Here is a 19,534-nt window from a genome sequence, read left to right as displayed (position 1 = left end):
TTCATATTGGTCTTCTTGGTAAAATGTAAATTGTACAGAAAATCTCACCACAATGATGACAATTCATTCATGTTTCAACTGTCGAATTACTAATCGAGGCTGCATTATCTGAATGTATATTATTGGTGACTCATGGAGGGATTTATGCATTCTTCAGAAGACACAGGAAGAGCCATGAATTAATCATGAGACACAGTGTGAATCAATGAGTCCTTTTACGACAATTTTACAGCCATCAAGGCTACAGCGATAACTATAAATAAGGCAGTTTGCTTAACCAAGGCCCTGGGGTCTAAGAAATTGGATTAAAGTGTTTATGTTTGCTACAAAATTCTGGTGTGAATGGATGGGTGGTGGGGGGTGTTTGAAATGTACGTCACCAGGGACCATGTATAGGTTTTAGATTTTATGCTCGTCACAATTGTCTCTGAACAGTCAGTATGTGTTTTAGTAAGTGCCAATGGGCCAATCAACTTACAAATGTGTTCAAGGTTTTAAAGCCACATAAAGACAGCCAGAGTAATGAATGTATTTGGTTGGATGGAATTATCTGTAAGTGCTACTGAAAGAATGATGGTTCTATCTCCATTGTACAGAAGACAAAGACACAGGATTGTACTGAGCAGTCTGACATGAAAGTTTGAGGTGGTCAAGTCATCGTTACGAAATGAAGCTGCTTCTCATCTGCAGCACAGTAGGGCACCATCTGACAGGAAGGAAATGGCCTGGCTTTGGTCTCTGTTTACTATTTATTGCAGTAGCATTTCTCAGAGGTACCAGAGGAGGGATTTGGTGTTTGTGTGTAATTGTGTTAGAACCCTCCCACATACTGTCCCTGGTGCATCTTCTGTCACCTCTCCTAATCTCTGCTGTTTGTCTCCAGATAAGTGATATCCTCCTCAGATTAGGATCTGGTGTCCCTGGCCCTGCCCGCCGCAGGAAAAGGGATCCCCGCCGCATCCTCAGGAGGAGCAGGCCATATTTTTAGCTGCCTATTCCTTTTATAGCTGCACAAGTGAACATCCCCCTGTTCCACTGAATGTTCCAAATGATTGTGAGGACACTTCAGCCATGTCTTAACATTTTGCCATTTCTCTTTTCTGTATTTGTAAAACTTTGCAATGAGGCCTTACATAAGATTCATAAAAGCTTAAAGATATTATTAAATAACTTATGAACACTTTGACACAGACCTTTTGTCAACATTGCTGTACCATTTATCCCCTGATCTCACAAGTTGTAACCAGTCCTTTGTCTTCTTCACCAGCAGCTGTCTTCACTTGTCTTTCCCAAGTGATTTATCACCACTTATTATAATATCATCCTCTGCATTTTGCATTTTTCAGTGAAAATCTGGTCTTTTCTTATATGTAATTTACTGATCATTTAGATGTTCATAAAAGCTCAGAGTAAACTCAGAGATTATTGTATCAAAACTGAGAAAATTTTTTAAAAAAAAGTTACTTTTTTTGGAAAATATATCATAAACAGAACATAAAACCAAGTATCTCCATCTGTCATTGATCTAACTCCATGGGTTTTACTGGTGAATCAATGTTGTAGAAGATGACGGTGTTTCTACATTCACTACAGAGCTTCTAAACGTTTAAATGGGTCATATCTGATGACCATGAAAAAACCTGTCAAACTTCAATTCCTCTCTTTGTTTTTCTCTGTTATTCCACCCTATTTTGATCCTAAAACATACAGTAAAGCAAAACCACTGAAGAAAAGGAACACAAGCACATACTCACAGCAGCTTCAATGACACTGAAACAGATGCACATTCATAGCAGCCCGTTTACCCGAAATAATGTCTCAGGGGTTACAGGGTTAATAGCTTAAGTATAAAAAGGGTACCCATATCCAATATTGTAAAGTGGTGATTTGTTGATGAGAAACAACAAATCACCCATTTTGCAGCCATGTCATTACGTTGGAGACACTGCATGGACTTGACAGACACATTTCCAAACTACACCCAGCCTCCAACCAGAAGGACACACTTTATTCCAGCCCAGTCCACAACCTTATGAACTAAAAGGCTTCTGTGGATGATGTTAATAGGCTCACAACAAGCCAAATTTTGTTGAATAATGCATGATCCAATCTAACAAACTGTTCCCGCTGAGTCTTTAGAGACATGTTGGCGTGAGAACTGAGCTGTTGTAATCTTTGGCTTAGCTTATGTTTTCTTCAGAACATATTCTATCAGCATCCCTATGTGAATGGCTCAGTATTTATTTCACTACTCAAATAAAAAACGTTAGACAATCATCGTATCTATTCCCCAGGCTCGTATCTCAGTACAAGATTATACAACATGACAAGAAGAGGGAGAATGTTGGATCCTGTTTGTTTGGTCAGGACTTATAGCATTCTTTTCTGTAAGCAATGATCATTTCAAGTCCCTGTTGAAATACACAATGATTAAGTAGAATTTATTAAGATAACAGTGCTGATGCCTCCATCCCTTAAAAGGTACATGATATGGATCTGACCACCATGACACCCACTTTTGTGATGGTTTTAATTTTCTCAAAGATTTTGTTTGCTCTTTTTTTTAAACAGAGTCTTTGTGAACACTCTAAAAAGACCATTAATGAAATAAACATCAGAGAAGACAAGCTTGACATTGTGTTCATCATGTCACTTTTCATTTTCATCATGTTAAATGTGGTTTCAGGCTTGACATCTCTAATACCAGGCACACTTTAGTCATTGTACAACTATTACCAGGAACTAGTGTGCTTGAAACAGATATTATTCTTTAGCTATTATTGCCAAAGCAATTTGTTGAGCTTTCAAAAAGACACAAAATATTTCCAAGAGTGAAATTAAGTAATGATTATCCACTTAAGATTAAAATGTAACGCCATTTAGAAAATCTCTATAGAGAACCCCAAACCTTCAATATGCATTCCACATGTGATTACTCAAGGAGTATGATAAGCTTGTGCTGATCTTATCCAAAGTGTATTTGAACTTGAAGTTGCTCAACATCCTGTTAAGAGTCCAAGAGTCCAGGATCTCTGATAGCTATGATTGAGTGTGTGATTGCTAGAGACAAGCTGAAAGTTCTGCCAGAAATTTTGCAATACATTTTCAGCTGGAGAGAGAGGGAATTCAGCAACACCTGCTAAAGGAGGGAGGCTGGGCCAGAGGGAAGAGCATCGAGAAGGTGTTGAAAACTGGAACAGAAACATCTGAGACAGAAATCCAAGAGAAATGCATACTCCCAGTGTAACAAGTTAGCATTAAAATTATAGACTGTCAAAGGAGCCATGATGGTCCCTTCTGGTTTTCGAAGTGCCATTTCGAAGCGGATTGAAGAGTTTGTGTTTTGGGCCATTACCATATCAGCTCTTTGGAGACAGGGGAGTGACTCAGTTCTGCTTTTCCAGCATATTTACTTGGATCATGTCCACTTGATAAAACTTTTTTGTTGTTTCCACTGTGTGAGAACAGATGCCACGTATCACTGGATACTATTTCGAGTAGCATCTTTGCTGAGGTTCCAAATAAGTTAAACCAATAATAAATGCAATGTAACATCATACGGATCACAGATTGGTTCATCCAGAATAAACAATGTGTCAATGTATAAACACTGGAGGACGCTTTAAAGTCAGCTCTATCTTGATCAATTGACCTTACATTTGGCATGTTAAAAGTTATTGTTTTTTGATAGATAGATAGATAGATAGACAGACAGAAGTTTTACTACCCTTCCTCCCTTGCCTCACTTGTAGCTGCAGACGGCATCACAATAGTTTACTATACATTGCTATGACAACCAGATGGAAACGGAATGCAGATGGATCAAACAGAACCAAGACATGCCGAACTGAACTAACAACACCTGAGGAAAAGCAGCAACATTTGGACAAAAGGGTCAGATTTGCAGAAGCTTGAAGGGTCAGAGCTATCAGTGGAGGGTCAGGAGTCAACTAAGGTGAAACACTGTCTTATGGATAAACATAAAGTATTTTAAAGTCATTTTAAGATCTTGTTTGTGTAAGCTATTAACTGAAACTGCAGTCCAGTGGTCAGGAAAAAAACACACATTTTACTCAATAACTAAAATCTCTGAAAGTCCGACTTGCCAAATGAGTGGGCTGAAAATTCTACCCAGATCTTTTAATGCTTCTAATTTCTAATGTATAGTGTATAATGTTTGCTCTTGTGCTGTACTTATTTTTTTACTCATGTTTGCTGTGATACTCTATTGTTACTGTATGTGTCATGCTGCCCAACATCTAAGCTTTTTATTCTGCCTAAAATCTTATTAATGGAGCTTTAGTTTACAGATGGACCACCACAGCGCTCACATGAAGACACATGAAGACTAGAATAACACTTGGAAATATATATATATATATATATATATATATATATATATATATATATATATATATATATATATATATATATATATATATACACACACACATACGGAGAGAGAGAGAGAGAGAGAGAGAGAGAGAGAGAGACTGTATTTGTAGTTTACATCAATGGGAGCCAGGTCTTCTTGCATCCAGCCCCTTTTTTTTTTCCTTTTTCTTCTTTGGTTGTGCAGAATGTCGATGATAGCTGGGGCGTCAAGGTCTACAAGGCCTCAGTTCATGTTTGACCCAGTCCGGTCTCTTGAGTTCTATTTGCAGTCACACCTCTTGCCTCAGCAGCTCTGAATCCAATTTAGATCATTGTCTCTTTTCCCTTCATCTTCAATAACAGAAAAAAACATACACAAGCTGTGCTTCAATATTCTTTATTATTTCAATACTGCGGTAGGTTTTCACCACCGTTTTCATTCCATATGTTCTCATTTTCAGGAATCACTCAAGTGCCAAATAAAATGTAATGAAGACAATGATGGAGTGTGACATCTTCCACACCGAAGGCAGGACAGTTTAATATAATATTAACATAGTAGTGGAGGAGGGGTACATAAAGAGGGACTGAAAAAAAGAAAATATTCCTCTCCATTAGATATAACTTTTATAACCAAAATAATTGATTTTAAATGACTGTGAAATATTATATACATACCCTTTCAATAAATAGGTGGATTTAATATTAAATTAATGTTTCTCAAAAATATATGGTACATACAGGTAAATAAAAATAAAAAATCAAAATCCATTCAGAAATGACCAACAATGTCCATCAGCATTTTCAGTAATGACAAGAAGCACAACAAAATAGAAACACTAGAAACACAACAATGTTCATATAACTGCTGTGGATTTGAAGGCACTTCCTTGGCAACACATTGATCCCTCTTCCATTATTTTGGTACCTGGAATGAAAAAAGGAAAATCACTATTAACGTTTCTGGTTTCTGCATATTTTGCAACCTTCTGTTGGGTACTGACGAGGACACACTGACATCATGACCCTTTTGGATGAAGCCATGTTGTCAACTTTTAAAGACAGCCATTACTCGCCCTCCCATTACTGGTTGTCCTCAGTGTTATGGTCAAGACTGTTCAGAGATGACCACGATCACTTAATAATGAATCACTTATGCCATCAAATGGGATATACATTTGTCAGACTTCTCAGATGAGCGCGCACAGGATCCTCATTATCTGATTCACTTGAGATACTGAATACCTGAGGATGTGTCAGAACTCTTCATTTTTATAATCACCAGAATTACTATACCACGTAAGAATGTGCTAAAAATGGCCACATGTGGAGATGAACTTTTCCAGCAGTTGTCACTCACCGGCTCACAGACTGAGCTGAGAGCACATGGTGGATTTAGGACTGACAGATTCAGACCTGCAGTCAACAAAGATCAACTTAATAGCAGGATAACTATGACTACATCCAAATGTAATCTTAGTCTTTATTTAGGTGTAGGGATTACTATTTGGACTTACAATAGAGAAGGCATCCATCCATCTTCCTGAATTTGTCTCATCTATATTATAAAAGCCAAGTGGCCTCTGTGCGAGTGCGTGCGTGTATGTGTGTCTGAGGATTCACACAAAATCCGTACAGAGCTGACTGCTGCAGTTTGTCATACTTGTGTATTTTTGGTCAAGGAACAGACTAGCAAAAACAACATGTTGATAGGACGAATATTTTGGGAAATATTTGTAATTTTGGAATACAATAGCCTTACAATCGCATTGCTATACCCAGAACACTTTAGCGGTGACTACTGGACAAATGCAGTACACAACAGCATCTAGAGCCTATGGATGCCCACGGGTCAACACACTAGTTTTCTATTTAATTCTTAGCATTAAATGTTTGTTCTTTGAAATTTTAAAAAACTAGTTCCGCACACTTTATAAGCAAAAATGTATTTCTTCAGATTTAATGATCAACCTTCTTGAAAGTATTAATCGTTAGCCTCATAGCATAATTGCCTAACTCATACACAAATGGAAAATAGTATTGCATTGCATATCATTGCATTGGTTAGTTTGGTTTAAATTGTTATCTTTGCTTCAAAAAAGCTTTTATTCATTCATTCATCATCTGAACCCGCTTTATCCTCACTAGGGTCACGGGGGTTGCTTGGAGCCTATCCCAGCTACTAATGGGCGAAGGCAGGGTACACCCTGGACATGTCGCCAGTTCATCGCAGGGCTGACATATAGAGACAAACAATCACTCTCGCATTCACACCTATGGACAGTTTAGATTAACCAATTAACCTATCAGTGCACGTCTTTGGATGGTGGGAGGAAGCCAGAGTACCCAGAGAGAACCCACGCAGACACGGGGAGAACATGCAAACTCCACACAGAAAGGTCCCACCCCTAAAAAAAGCTTTTAAATTAATTTATTTCAACATAGATTTTTTTTTTTATCCATGACAATGATTTTAAATGTTCTACCACTAACTTTCTAAAATATTTTTCATGCTCTGACTGTAAATAATAATTTTATACCACAACTAACCATCTACTTTCTTCACATCTCACTTAGGAAGAAAAATCTGCCATTAAACTTTAAGGAAATATTGATGTTTATAAACTATATGGACACATCATGTCTACAGCTGTAAGATGTCCTGTTCATGCTGATTTGACATATAAACATTGACATTAATAATAAATATGATATTCACATAAAAAAAGTAAAAGAAGATAGATAATTATTTGAAATGTCTATGAAAGTATTTTTCCCCATTCTTTTATCTTTAGATTGTTGTTGAGGCTCAATGGAGTGGGAAATCCAAAAAACCTAACTCGTGCATTTTCAAAATATGAAGAAACACAAGACACAATGAAAACGATGATTCTTCAAGCATTATTCAGGTCATAATAATGTTAACTAGAAAAGCACTCAGAGAGTGCAGACCTCCGCCGAGGCAGATCAGTCCCCCCTCCCCCCATCCCCGATCACCACCAAAATTTTAATCATTTGTTCCTTGTGCCAGCATCAACATTTCCTGAAAATTTCATCCAAATTGTCCATAACTTTTTGAGTTATCTTGCTAAAAGACAAAAAAATAGACAATCAAACCCCAATGAAACATAACCTCTGCCATTCCTTGGCAGAGGTAATTATGTTACAAAGCAGGGATAGTGATTAGTCAAAGTGGAAGTAGAAATCAACTCATATTTTTAGTTGTTGATGGGAAGAGATTTATGTTTTACTTCATAAAGAAATGTTCATGACACCTCAGTGCTGCATATTTATGTAAGTTTGAAACAGTGTATAAAGTGTTTTTTTGTTTTGTTTTGTTTTTTTATGAAATTGTATACTTGAGGTTATACTTGTTAAATACAACCATGTTGTTTCAACCATAAAAATCTAAAAGGGTTTTGTACCATGTGTCCATATTTATTCATATTCAGCTCAACAGTTGTTTGACTCCATGTTGTTTTAAACTGATTAATATTTTTGTACTATTGCTGCCACTAGTTGGATCACAAAAACAATGACTAATGAGGACAACAGGTTTAAGTTAAGAGGAAAGAAGTATAAGGTGCAGGAAAGCCTAAATGTAATGTGATCAATAGCTTCTCATTTCTTAAATCACCATCAGTTTGATAGAGACATTAATGATTGGACTGTATTTAATGGATAAAGGTCATGTGGTCTGATGAGTCCAAATCGACCCTGGTCCAGAGTTATGGATGCATCAGGGTGAGAAGAAAGGCAGATGAAGTGATTACCCATCATGCCTAGTGCCTACAATACAAACCTATGGATCAGTGCTATGATCTGGTGTTGGTTCAGGTTTAGATTCAACAATGTTATGTGTCCAAAAATAGACAGAAATAAAGGCAGTTCCATTGCATCAACTCATCAAAACCTGCCTCAGTGAATGTATGCCATTATGAGACTAAGGCTAAAAATTTGAGTGTTGGACTTTATTTTGACCAGGCTGTGTAGATGCAGGTTATACTAATTCAACAACAAATATCTATATTATAACCTGCCAGCTTGGGACTTTTTACAAATGCATGACAGTTTTGACAGCAGTTTGTTTCACTCACAAACAACAGACATCACACAAGAGCAGATGAAATGGTCTCAAACTATGTCTCACAGTGCATATTTTCAATGAAAGACAAAGAAGGAACCATGCAAATCAACAAATGAACAAGAATTGTGTGACATGAGATATGTACTCCATTTCACTCTACTGTGATGAAAATGACACAATCAACTGAAGCCAACCAGTCTGAACCTTACATACCCTAACCCTGACCCGAACATCAAATACATAACAGCCCCCTGCTAAAAAACAGTGAAAAGTGTTCCAGTCTGTCCAAGAATAAGAAACACAATATTATTTAAGAGAATACAAATGTTGGACAGATGTAGCACAGATGCATTTTTGATTATGTGAAGGTCAGTTTTCTTTCTTGTGATGGACAAACATGACAATAAATCTGATAAGTGGGTCCATGTTATGCTGCTGTACAACATGTAAAAGACATGCACACCCTAACCCTACAGTTGCAAAATGAATTCTGTACAGGTCTCCATCAGAAACTGATCGGAATTAATTCCTGGTAGCAAGTTTTTCTAGGAAATAAAAGCGTCTGTATTGTATCTAGCGCAAACTACATCCCGCCGGAGAAGGCAAAGCAAAAAAAGCAGCTTTACTCACATGCAATATCTATGACTGCATGCAGAGTGGACTCATGGCTAATCGTGTTAGCAATCTTGCACATCTTTTGTAATCTGAAAAAAAGGAAGAAGAGGTTATTAATATCATAGAGAAAGCCCTACTTTTTTTTATTTACACCTACATCTTAAAATTTAAAAAACAGTTTAATAAACATAGACAAAAAACAGAATCTGTCAAACCTTATTCAAATACACATGTGACATCCACGTGTTGTAATGAGTACTGTATGTAGATTAAGTTACAGATCCTTTAACAAAATAACTCTGCATGTAAAGAATACAGTCTGTCATGTTTTAATGTGACAGTTCACAAAATGACCATGTGAAATGAACAATATATTGTGCATTATCCCAGTTCGTTACAAACACACTATTCTCACTGTCGCAAGCTGCCATCAATTCTCTGTCTGTTTAATTCCTGCAAAAATCAAAAAACACCTCAAAACTAATCTGACATCTGCCTTGACCTCAGGCAGAAAAAAAGAAGAAAAAGAGAAAGAAGAAATAAGGTCTTCATTCTCTTCTTCAACTCTGCCTTGAATAAAGACAAATCTGCCTTGACACATAATCACGTGTGACAAGGAGACTTCATCTGAAATTCGTTGTCCAATTTCTGCTTGACGTTATTTATGAAAAAAAATCCCAAATATGAAAGTTTCAGATAAAGGGATGATCCTTCAGTCTGCAAAAAGGAGTTATATAATTGTGGACTCCTCTAGAACAGTGGCCCCTCCTTCAAAGAATCAGGGTCCAGGATCCCATGCTTCATACACTTAAAGGGTCACAGGTTGATAGAAAAGACTGACAGAAGAAAAGACACATAGCTTTGGAAATAATCATTAAACCATCTGTCATTGTTCTGAAAATATTTCTGCTTTCAGCACTGATCATTTTGATTTGTTTATCAAAGTGGTTAAACTATTACAGTGATTTATAACAGGCATGATAACATCTGATAATAACAAAACACAAGATGTTCATTATATAGTGAAGCAGAAACATTTGCAAATTTTATACTAGATGATTAAAAACATCTTTAAGACATCGTTATGAGAATCACCTACAAGGTGAAGACCATCCAAAGCCATTTATAACTGTGAGATGAGGAGAATCAGACACTTTGGTTCTGAATGAAGACCAGGTAAAACCCACCAATGCACAGATTCCCAACACATTTCATCACCAAGAGCAATCAAAGACATTTTTCCACAGCTAATTTTGCTCATAATTGATTTTGTCTGAGACATATCTTAGCTCTATGCTCTGTAAAAGGCAATGGGACCTTTGTACCATCTCCTGCACAGGATTATTATTCTAAGTGTAGAATATCATCAGAAACAGCCACGATGGCATATTTAAAATCCAGTTTAGAGTATTCAACCTCAATCTGCATGTCAGAATGAAAGAATGAATGATGAATTGTTGCAGTGGTAGTGGGTGTGTCCACAGTTGATACTTGATACTACTTGGAGTAGTAGTATTAACTGTTATGAACATTTGTTGTAGCTATTGGTAGTTATACCCGTACCAGCTGTTCTAGTTTTTAACAGTTGCAGTTCAGTTTGCTGTGCATCCATGTGTCTCCCCCTATTTCCCCCCTTTGCCAATCTCTCTCTCTCTCTCTCTCTCTCTCCCTCTCTCTCTCTCTTCCTTTACCCTCTCTTTTTAACTCCAACTGGTCAAAGTAGATGACCATCCTCCAGTAGTTGGGGTCTGCTCCAGGTTTCTGCCTGTTAAAAGGAAGTTTTTCCTTCTACTGTCACCAAGTGTTTGCTCCTGGAGGATTCTGGTGGGTTTCTGTAAATTGGCCTAAGAGTCTGGTTTCGACCAGCTCTATATGCAAAGTATCATGACATAACTTTTGTTTTGATTTTTCACTATAAAAATACAATTTTATTGATTGACTGATTGATTGATTTGATTGGCCGAATGATGAAGAATACTAAAAATGAAAAATATAATTTAGAATTTTTTTTCTCTGTGTAAGAATTCAAATCAATACATAATTTGACATCACTTTTCTTTAATATCAATCAATATACAGCAAATAACAGAAAAACAACAGTTTATGGGGTTAAAATCACATAATTTGACCATTTAAAATCAAATAAAGCATCACTAATTTCACAATTAAACAGGTTGCACTATGAACAGGAAGCACTGATCTGATTTTTGTGATTTAGTTGTTTGTCACTATTTTAATAAAGCAAGAACTTGATTAATTTATTTAATTTGGTGCATTGTAGTCTTAATCACCTTAAAAGTTCAGGGTGTACTATTTAGTGACATCTGGTGGTGACGTTGCAGATTACAACATGCTACCTGGTTCTGGATGGTAAAAAAAAAAAAAAAAGTCCCTTATAAAAGCCAGTATTTGGGAGACATTAATTTTGTTTCACATTCAGACAAAGTAGGTGACAGTAATACACTCTAAGACTGCTGTCGCAAAAAAGAATGAGAATTAGGAGGATGGAATAACTAAAGAAATGAAAAAAGTGGTACTTTTTAGTGATATGGTCTGGAAACAAAATGATGGCAGACAGACAACAGGATAGACAGACTGATCACTATATCCTGAAAATGGAAGGAGAGAGGGATTCTGTTCTGAGCTACTGCACAAATATGGCCACGAAAAATAATGACTTCCATAAAGACAGCCCTGCTCTGTCTGCACATGTAAACCACTCATACAAAAGCAACAGAAACTCATATTTTCAGGTGAATAAAACCATAACTATGAATATTAACCTTCCAGTATCCGGGTGAGCATATTATGCAAACTTTGTACTTCATGATATAAAATGTCATATTAATTTTCCCAATTTGTTTTAGGTCAGATTTCAAAAGTTGTTCTTTTTTGCATGATTTGTAAAATTCTGACCAAGCCACTTAAATCATCACATTGCAAACAATGGAAAATTACTGCACTAACGCCCTTTTCCCAGGTGAGTAAAAAATGCACACTGACACATTTTAGCATTTAACATGTGACCTGTCACAAAAAATAATAATGCATATTAACCAATGTTGGTGTTAATCATTGACATATGTAAATAATTTTTAAAAAAGTTAAAAATAAACTGAATGAAACACATTTTGATATTACGACTTGACTGGGAAGATCACGTACTTTTGGTGGTTAAAGGACCTCTCTGGGTGGGATACCAGAGGGTTAAATTCCATTTTTGCAATCATATCCTCCTAAATTTGACACACTGCACCTTTAACTCAAAATATACACAGGTTTACATTTTCTTTTATTTGCTGAGAATAAAGTGACTATAAACTGTTGGTAGGTTTTGGCGCAGATTAAATATTACTTATCCTCCACTGAACCATGTTAAAACAATTAGAAGGATTGAACTTTCACATCTCTGTCACATAGTGCAAAGCTGAGAAAGCAGAAAAATGACAGGAAGAAGACATATATATATATGTATACGTACATGCTGGTCTGGAGCAGTCCCTTGTGTTGTGATACAGTCTGTGAAAGTGTGTTCTGCACTCTGACGAGAACTTGACTGGTCCTGCGTAATAGAAAAGGTGTCATTAGGTAAGGTGAAAAAGATTGGATAAGCATTCTCCTCCTTATTCAAACAGATACATCTGAGTCTGTGCAAGTAGTGAACATGTCAAGATGGGGGATGAGAAAGTAAAAGTGTTCAGAGACATGGTTAAGGAGTCAAGGTTCAACTGGACTTAACAAATACAAGATTTGAGTCTTTAATTATAATCACCTCTAAGAGTTTCTACACCAACATGTAAGCTTTGAGATTTTCACACCAATAATGAAGTCTACTCATTGGTCCTGAGACAAATAATCCGCTTATCCTCGCATTGCCTTCAACTTAATTCTGTCAGCTTCATACCATGTGCTGTTGCCCTACAGTTAAGCCAGGCAACCGTCTCCTGACCCACAGTAGTGCCAGTGTTCATGAAGCATTCTATGACTTAAGCGTACTGTATATAGGCCTACAGCTACAACAGTATGTAGCCCCAAGGCTTCATGGGAAAAGTGCCAAATATGTTTTCGGAAAATCTGTATGCCAGGTAAAACAGTTTTGCAATGTCTGTTAAAAAACAAACAAAAAAACCCCTAAACCAAACAAAGGCAGCAGCAGACAGCTTCAATCATGGCTGACACATTGCAGAAGGGATGTTTCTTACCTGTGAAATGTTGAATGAATTTGCCTTTCATGTTTACATCTCTAGGAACAATTTCTGAAAAAGAAAAAAAAAGAACAAAAAACAAAACAAAAACATGGAAGTTGTTAGTCAAAAGTTCTTTAATCCATAAAGACCCAGGATTATTTTTGTAGTGATGTCCAAATTAATTTCTCTGTATTTAACCATTACCAAGTCATTTATCACCATTTATTATCCTTTGCAATTTTCAGTGTAAATCAGGTATTTTCCTGTATTTCATTTACTGATCATGTAGATGTTCATTAAAGCTCAGAATAAATTCAAAGGTTATGATATCAAAACAGAGAAAACTGAAGAAAACATGACTTTTTGAGCAAAATCTATCATTGACTAAACATAAAAACAAGTCTGTCCATCCACTGTCATTGATCAAACTGTGGGTTTTACTGTAGAATCAAAGCTGCGACAATGACAGTGTTTCTATGTTCACTACAGAGACTATGGATACATGTGAAAAAGATATTTGATGTTGCTGAAACAATGACAAACTGCATTTTATCTCAATTATTTACATGTATTGATAGGATTAGTGGATCAGAAGGTATTGAATATTTTAGATCAGTAGATGCTTTAGGGTCTTCAAGGGTTAAAAACAGGTAAACTCATCTTATAGCCTAAGCTCAAAACAGATCTCCTTTATTGACATCTTAAGAGTAAACACAGTTGTCCTATTACTCACCATAAAAATGATCTAAATTATTATCATTTAAAAGGGTCTTAGTCTTCAATAGGGGTGGTTAATAGAGCCAAAAACTTCCATATAAGTGTCTTATCATTATTTCCTTCCAATTTACAGGCTGGTCTTAGGTCCTGAGTGAAACCAGATGGTTATTCCTCATTTTAAGCTCTACTTTGTGGTCATAATGTGACAAAAACATTCAGAAAGGGGTAGAATATCCAAAACTATCATGTCATAACATCATAACATGCAGGAGTAAAATTAAGTACTACATTTTGTGTGTGTGTGTGTGTGTGTGTGTGTGTGTGTGTGTGTGTGTGTGTGTGTGTTGTTTTTTTTTTCTTTTTTTTTTTAATGTTTGAAAAACTGAAGTGTAGGTTATCTGTCTGGAATTTTAAAGGCTGATATCAGTCTAACATATGCAGAACTGTCTCCACACGTCCTCAGCTCTGTCCTACTGCTGTAGATGGGTCTGGAACTGTCCAATATCTTCCAGGAATTAGGGTAAAAGTTCTTTGGGTTATTTCGCTAGTTCTTGGATGGTGCTGAGCACAGAATGCTGCATCAATGCATTTGTAATCTAGTGTTAGAAGAGAAGTTATTTTGATGGAACATATGCACATGAGGAGGCCTGTCATGGCAGACATGCATCTTTGTCTAAAGTTACCATGTTAGTGTGTAGCTGCATCTCAGAGGTTGTTCACTCATGTAGTGAGGAGGTTTTTCAAAAAGACAACACACAGAGGAAGGAGAATGACTAATTTCACCACTGGATTTGAACCAGACAAGGTTGAGATAATAATGATAGTTTAAAAGAGAAAGAAAAATCTGGTAACTCATTAATATGATATGAATGACCCCAAGAATTTAAATCAACAGGGCCATAAATGATCAGTTTTTTACTTAAAATAAACCAAAGTAATAGATTGGTGAATCTGCAACTAACTGTAAAAAAAAACACAAGGTATGCTGGATGCAGTTTTTTTTAAACTTTTTGAGCTGTTATTTTCCTTGAAAGTCATAGTAATGAGTAGTAGTGGGTGATTTGACCTTTTTATTTCCCCTTCTTCCGGTACCAAATTTTTAAATGTTCTATTGGCACCAACATATCTGTACCCTTACAGCTAAATTCTTATGTTAATTATCAAAATATAAAATTATAGATGATTATAGCTACTGATTACCATTATGACAATATAATGCAACAGTTATGTTGCATGTGATGACTATAACTATTGTTTTTTGACTAAGCTATAGTAGTATGTAAAAAACACATAGTAAGTCAAGTTAAAGCATCTACTCTATACTACGTGTCCTGCTTTGAGAATAGATGTGACGTCCTCTCACATCAGCTTGGTAAAATATTGTATTGCTCAACACCAGGCTGCAAGCTTTCTCCTTAATTTTATTAGGAGTAAATCATCAGCTTTCAAACGAACCATTATTGTTGATCATTTTGCATATTGGAGCAGTAAGTTTCCCTTCATCTTCATGTTCTTCTGTGTTCTGTTCTGATGTTATGGCTCTGACACTAACATGGAGGTAGGGTCATCAGCTGTCCCCCATTTCCACTCAGTGACACAGACAACACATGTAGGTGTCTTTTAACACAGTAGCGATGCCATTAGGCTAACAAGATTAGTGTATGGGGGTTTAGTACTCATCAGAGTAAGTCCTTGCAAATACTTCCTAGGTTAATGTTACATGAGCCCCCAGACCCCTGAACATGTAACGGTGCAAGTATGGCTGGAGGTTGAAACTAATATTATCCTTTTCTTCTTGCAAAATAAGAATTGGTACTCATGGGAGTACAATATCAATTGTGCTCTTTTTCTTTATTTGAACAAAATAAGCCTTATATCAATGACCACACTAAAATCTTTACATTGTTTTCATCTTGTTACTTCATCTTTTATGCACTTTTATCAGAATCAGAATACTTTAATAATCCTGGGGGAAATTATTGTGTGTCACATTTGCTCCATTCAAGTATAATAAAAATTACCAGGAAAGTTTAAGTTCCATAAAGACAGAAAGCCCATTTGCTATTTAGCATTTCTGAATAATCTAAAATGAAAAATTTCTGTCTTTCACTCAGGTACTAAAATCAACCTTTAACCTTGAAAGTGATACTAGTATAACTTTGCATTTAATAACTATCAGCATTTTCTAATATGAAAATGTTCACAGTGAGAACATTTTGGGCCCTACCACTCAGTTCTGGCTTCAAGTCCAGATGGATGGAAAGGATGAAAGACAGAACTACCACTGAGTGGAATCAGATGCAGATACTCCCAGACATATGGCACCCCCAAGTACAATACACACAAGCACAACATCTATTCCAACTGATTAAAAAGATAAACATGCACCAACTGTATATGTATTGAATAGAAAAAGACTTCTGGACATGTAGAGATAACCAGGCCATCAAGCATGAGTCATATGAAAAAACTGGCTGCAGATTTGTACTTCGTCAGTCAGTGTGTTTGATGACCTGAGGCCCTTGTGTTTCCTGCTCATTACTGAATTTATCTCAACAATGCACATATTTGTCACACTGACGACCCTGGGCTAAAGCGTACTTTTGGCCTAATACATTTAAAAGGGGCACCTGCAATTAATAAAACTGGATTAGTAATAAATCAGAGCTGCTCCATCTACACTGTTACCTAAACGCTGCAGCGAATACAAGGACAGCTACACATTACAGATGTTCCTCTTTCTCACTCTCTGTTCAAAACATCTATCCTTGCGTGACCACAGATCTTTGGTAGTGTCACACGCACCAGTTGCTAATATGCTGCTTTTAATATCCTCAAAAGATAAATTCCATCCAGTCAGTGGTCTGAAAAAGGTACTTTTCCAATTGCATAAGCTGGGGCAGAGACTTTGAGCTGCACAATGTCTGCACAACATCTCCAAAAACATCATCTAATTGATAGTGATGGCGAAGAGAATCTGAAATCGCAGAAAAACAACACATCGTGTGAACTTGGCACATACCAATAAAGCACCGTCAAGGTCCACACTCCAAAAGACTTTGTAAAAGCCTGCTGTAGCAGTAAAAACTGTTAATGCACAAAAAAGGATTTTCTGGATCCCTTTTCTACATCCCAGTCTATCTTGAGATTAGTGTCTGTCTCCAACTGTCAGATAACTGAGGATATATGTGTTATAGTTCAAGTTGAACTAAATTCCATTCTGAACTTATTACTTTATTTCAGCCTGTTGGAGACTTCAAATAAACACCAATTCTTTTTTACTTTAAAATAAACAAAATTAAGACCAGTCCCATTGAGAAAATCCAATCAAAATCATGTCTGGCAAAAATAAATAAATAAATAAATACAATAAGTGAGTGCAGTACTGCACTGCAGCTTCGTCATATTGTTTCACCTTCCCCAAATGAAAAGTAACGCAGTGATTGCAAGTGCAGTGCAGTAAGTTTAATTAATTAGCCAAAACACCATCTCTCTTGTCCATTTTTCTTGCAGAGATGGTCTCGTGGACATTACAGTGTTTCTATGAAAGTGTGAGGTGGTTATCATTCATGTTTAAGATTCCACTATGAATCATACTGAATGAGTCATTCACAAGTTTGGCATGACGATGCCCCTCCTACATGAATTGATACAGTAGTACCTATCCAACTGCCCTGTCCATCTATCAATCACAATTGGGAATGGGGAGTAACATGTCTGTGTCATGTGGTAAAAATAGTGCTGATAGACACAAGGTACAGTGTGTGTCACTTCAAGTGTGTGTGTCTTAAAACGTAAAGCGTACAGTACCTGCTGTAGATGCTTTATATAACATCTTGAGCTACAGATCTGATGACTGGGAAACTGAGCACTGCATCACAGGCATGTTTAAAGTGCCACTTATGGACAGGAAACCTGATTTCTTTTTTCCATCACTTGAATTAACGAAGTATTCACACAAACTTACTCAGTACCCTTAAACAAGGCTCATAAATAGGGAGTACCAGACCAATGACAGCTGTCTCCAACAGTAAAATGAGGATTATGCTTTCATCATCAGGACCTAAAAATAAATCTTATCAGCTTACCTATGAGTCTACTGTTATCCAGCCTAGGAACATAGAAAGGCTTTTCACGGGAAGAGAACTTCATGTCTTGGGCTGCAGTGAAGAGTCCACTGTTACAGCGTCTGGAGACAGCTTTGTCTCGTTGCTGGCTGTCTCTTATAACCTGCAAGATTAGATCCAAAAGGGTCCTTGTCTCTTTCTGCTTGATCTCCTTGTTGTCCATGCACTGGCCCGAGGTGATTAGCAGAAAGAAGAGTGTCAACAATATGTGCCATTTCCTCTCCACCTGCATGACTTCACTGTCTGAAAACAGAAGCAAATGAGTATAACAGCATCATGCATGTAAATGACATGATCTGTAAGTAAACTGTACATCATAGGACAAATGTATACATGTTTAGATCCAAAAAGTGGAAATATAAACAGGATATAATATATTGTAGATGCAACAGATGTATGAGTGATGTATGAGACCCTCCATATCTCCTAAAATACTCAACACAAATCTATGTAAAAGATGGAATTCATTACAGACATCAGTGCGATGCAATACATTTACAGCAGTTTTTTCTTCCAACTCTCTGGTTAAACAAATGCTGTTAATCTAACTTTTTAGACTTACTTGTTTAGAGGATAAAGATGCTTGTGTCCGGTGGAGTGGACAACGGTTGCCTTGTCCCAATTGTTCCAGGCGTTGTCTGTGGTCCCGAGAGGAGAGAGAACAGCCAGCGGACTGTGCTCACCACCGTCTTTCTTGAAATAATGCGTCCCTATTTATACAAGGAGCCACCTTCTTGAAGGTAATACAATCGATTTCGAGTGGGTGGTAAAGCAATGTTGACATCTTTGGCGCAATTTCTTCCAGTGGCATTCGCTCAGTTTGGCATGCGCCCCCACTTTACAAACCAAAACATGATGAGTTGTTTTACAGACAAAAACACTCTCCAGCGTCACATAAAATAACCTTTTCCAAATGGAGTTTAATTAGCCAATTAAAACAAAACAAAACAAAACAAAACAAACAAACAAACAAAAACAATAACACTTTAAACCCCCAACCCCAAATATATATATATGTATATAGAGGGAAAAAAAAAAAAAAAGACAATGACTGGCAGCGCAGCGGCGCAACTAAGTACTTTTCCAAACACAGCAACTTGTTGGATGTTGGATGCAGACAGGAGAATCTGTGGGCCTGTAAGCTTCTCGCTGACCTGTCAGCATGTCGGTGTTTTTGCCGCTGATGTCCAAGTCTTGTGACCGTCTAAGCGCTGCAGAGAATGCGCTCCGAGGAGCAGCAATGCATTGAACTGTTACACTCCTACCAAACACAAATCTACTAATACTAATTCTACCGCACCTTTTAAGACAAATGGCATTCTGCAATATCCTGCCACATTAGTGTTATCATTCATCAAGTAAGGGATGTTTCTAGTGTAATGTAAATTAGTCACGATAATGAGTTAATGCATTAAATTTACAGATTA

The 19,534-nt window shown here is 36.8% G+C and overlaps 1 protein-coding gene across 2 annotated transcripts; it reads right to left on the bottom strand.

The window, feature by feature from the left end:
• Positions 1-4,755: 4,755 nt before the first annotated feature.
• On the bottom strand, positions 4,756-19,370 carry alkal1 (ALK and LTK ligand 1). Of its 2 annotated transcripts, XM_030133196.1 has the most exons (6): positions 18,670-19,362; positions 18,069-18,350; positions 13,279-13,332; positions 12,558-12,638; positions 9,092-9,165; positions 4,756-5,302 (listed from the first exon to the last, which is right to left on the bottom strand). In XM_030133196.1, the coding sequence occupies exons 2-5, from the start codon at positions 18,337-18,339 to the stop codon at positions 9,101-9,103; spliced, it is 471 nt and encodes a 156-aa protein (XP_029989056.1). In that variant the 5' UTR covers positions 18,340-18,350; positions 18,670-19,362; the 3' UTR covers positions 4,756-5,302; positions 9,092-9,100. The 2 variants fall into 2 exon arrangements, with proteins under 2 accessions (XP_029989056.1, XP_029989055.1); XM_030133195.1 differs by lacking the exon at positions 4,756-5,302 and having other exon boundaries at positions 9,090-9,165; positions 12,558-12,642; positions 13,280-13,332; positions 18,670-19,370.
• Between the last annotated feature and the right edge of the window lie 164 nt (positions 19,371-19,534).

Source organism: Sphaeramia orbicularis, chromosome 4 (assembly GCF_902148855.1).
Source record: "Sphaeramia orbicularis chromosome 4, fSphaOr1.1, whole genome shotgun sequence".
Taxonomy (NCBI): domain Eukaryota; kingdom Metazoa; phylum Chordata; class Actinopteri; order Kurtiformes; family Apogonidae; genus Sphaeramia; species Sphaeramia orbicularis.
The sequence above is the reverse complement of the archived record's forward strand: the minus strand, read 5'-3'. Positions and strand labels throughout refer to the sequence as shown.

Coding starts and splice junctions, on each gene's coding strand:
- alkal1 (XM_030133195.1), bottom strand. CDS start 18,339: ATGCAGGTGGAGAGGAAATGGCACATATTGTTGACACTCTTCTTTCTG. Junction 13,333..18,068: donor GGATAACAGTAGACTCATAG/GTAAGCTGATAA, acceptor TTTCTTTTTCAG/AAATTGTTCCTAGAGATGTA. Junction 12,643..13,279: donor AATTCATTCAACATTTCACA/GGTAAGAAACAT, acceptor CTTTTCTATTAC/GCAGGACCAGTCAAGTTCTC.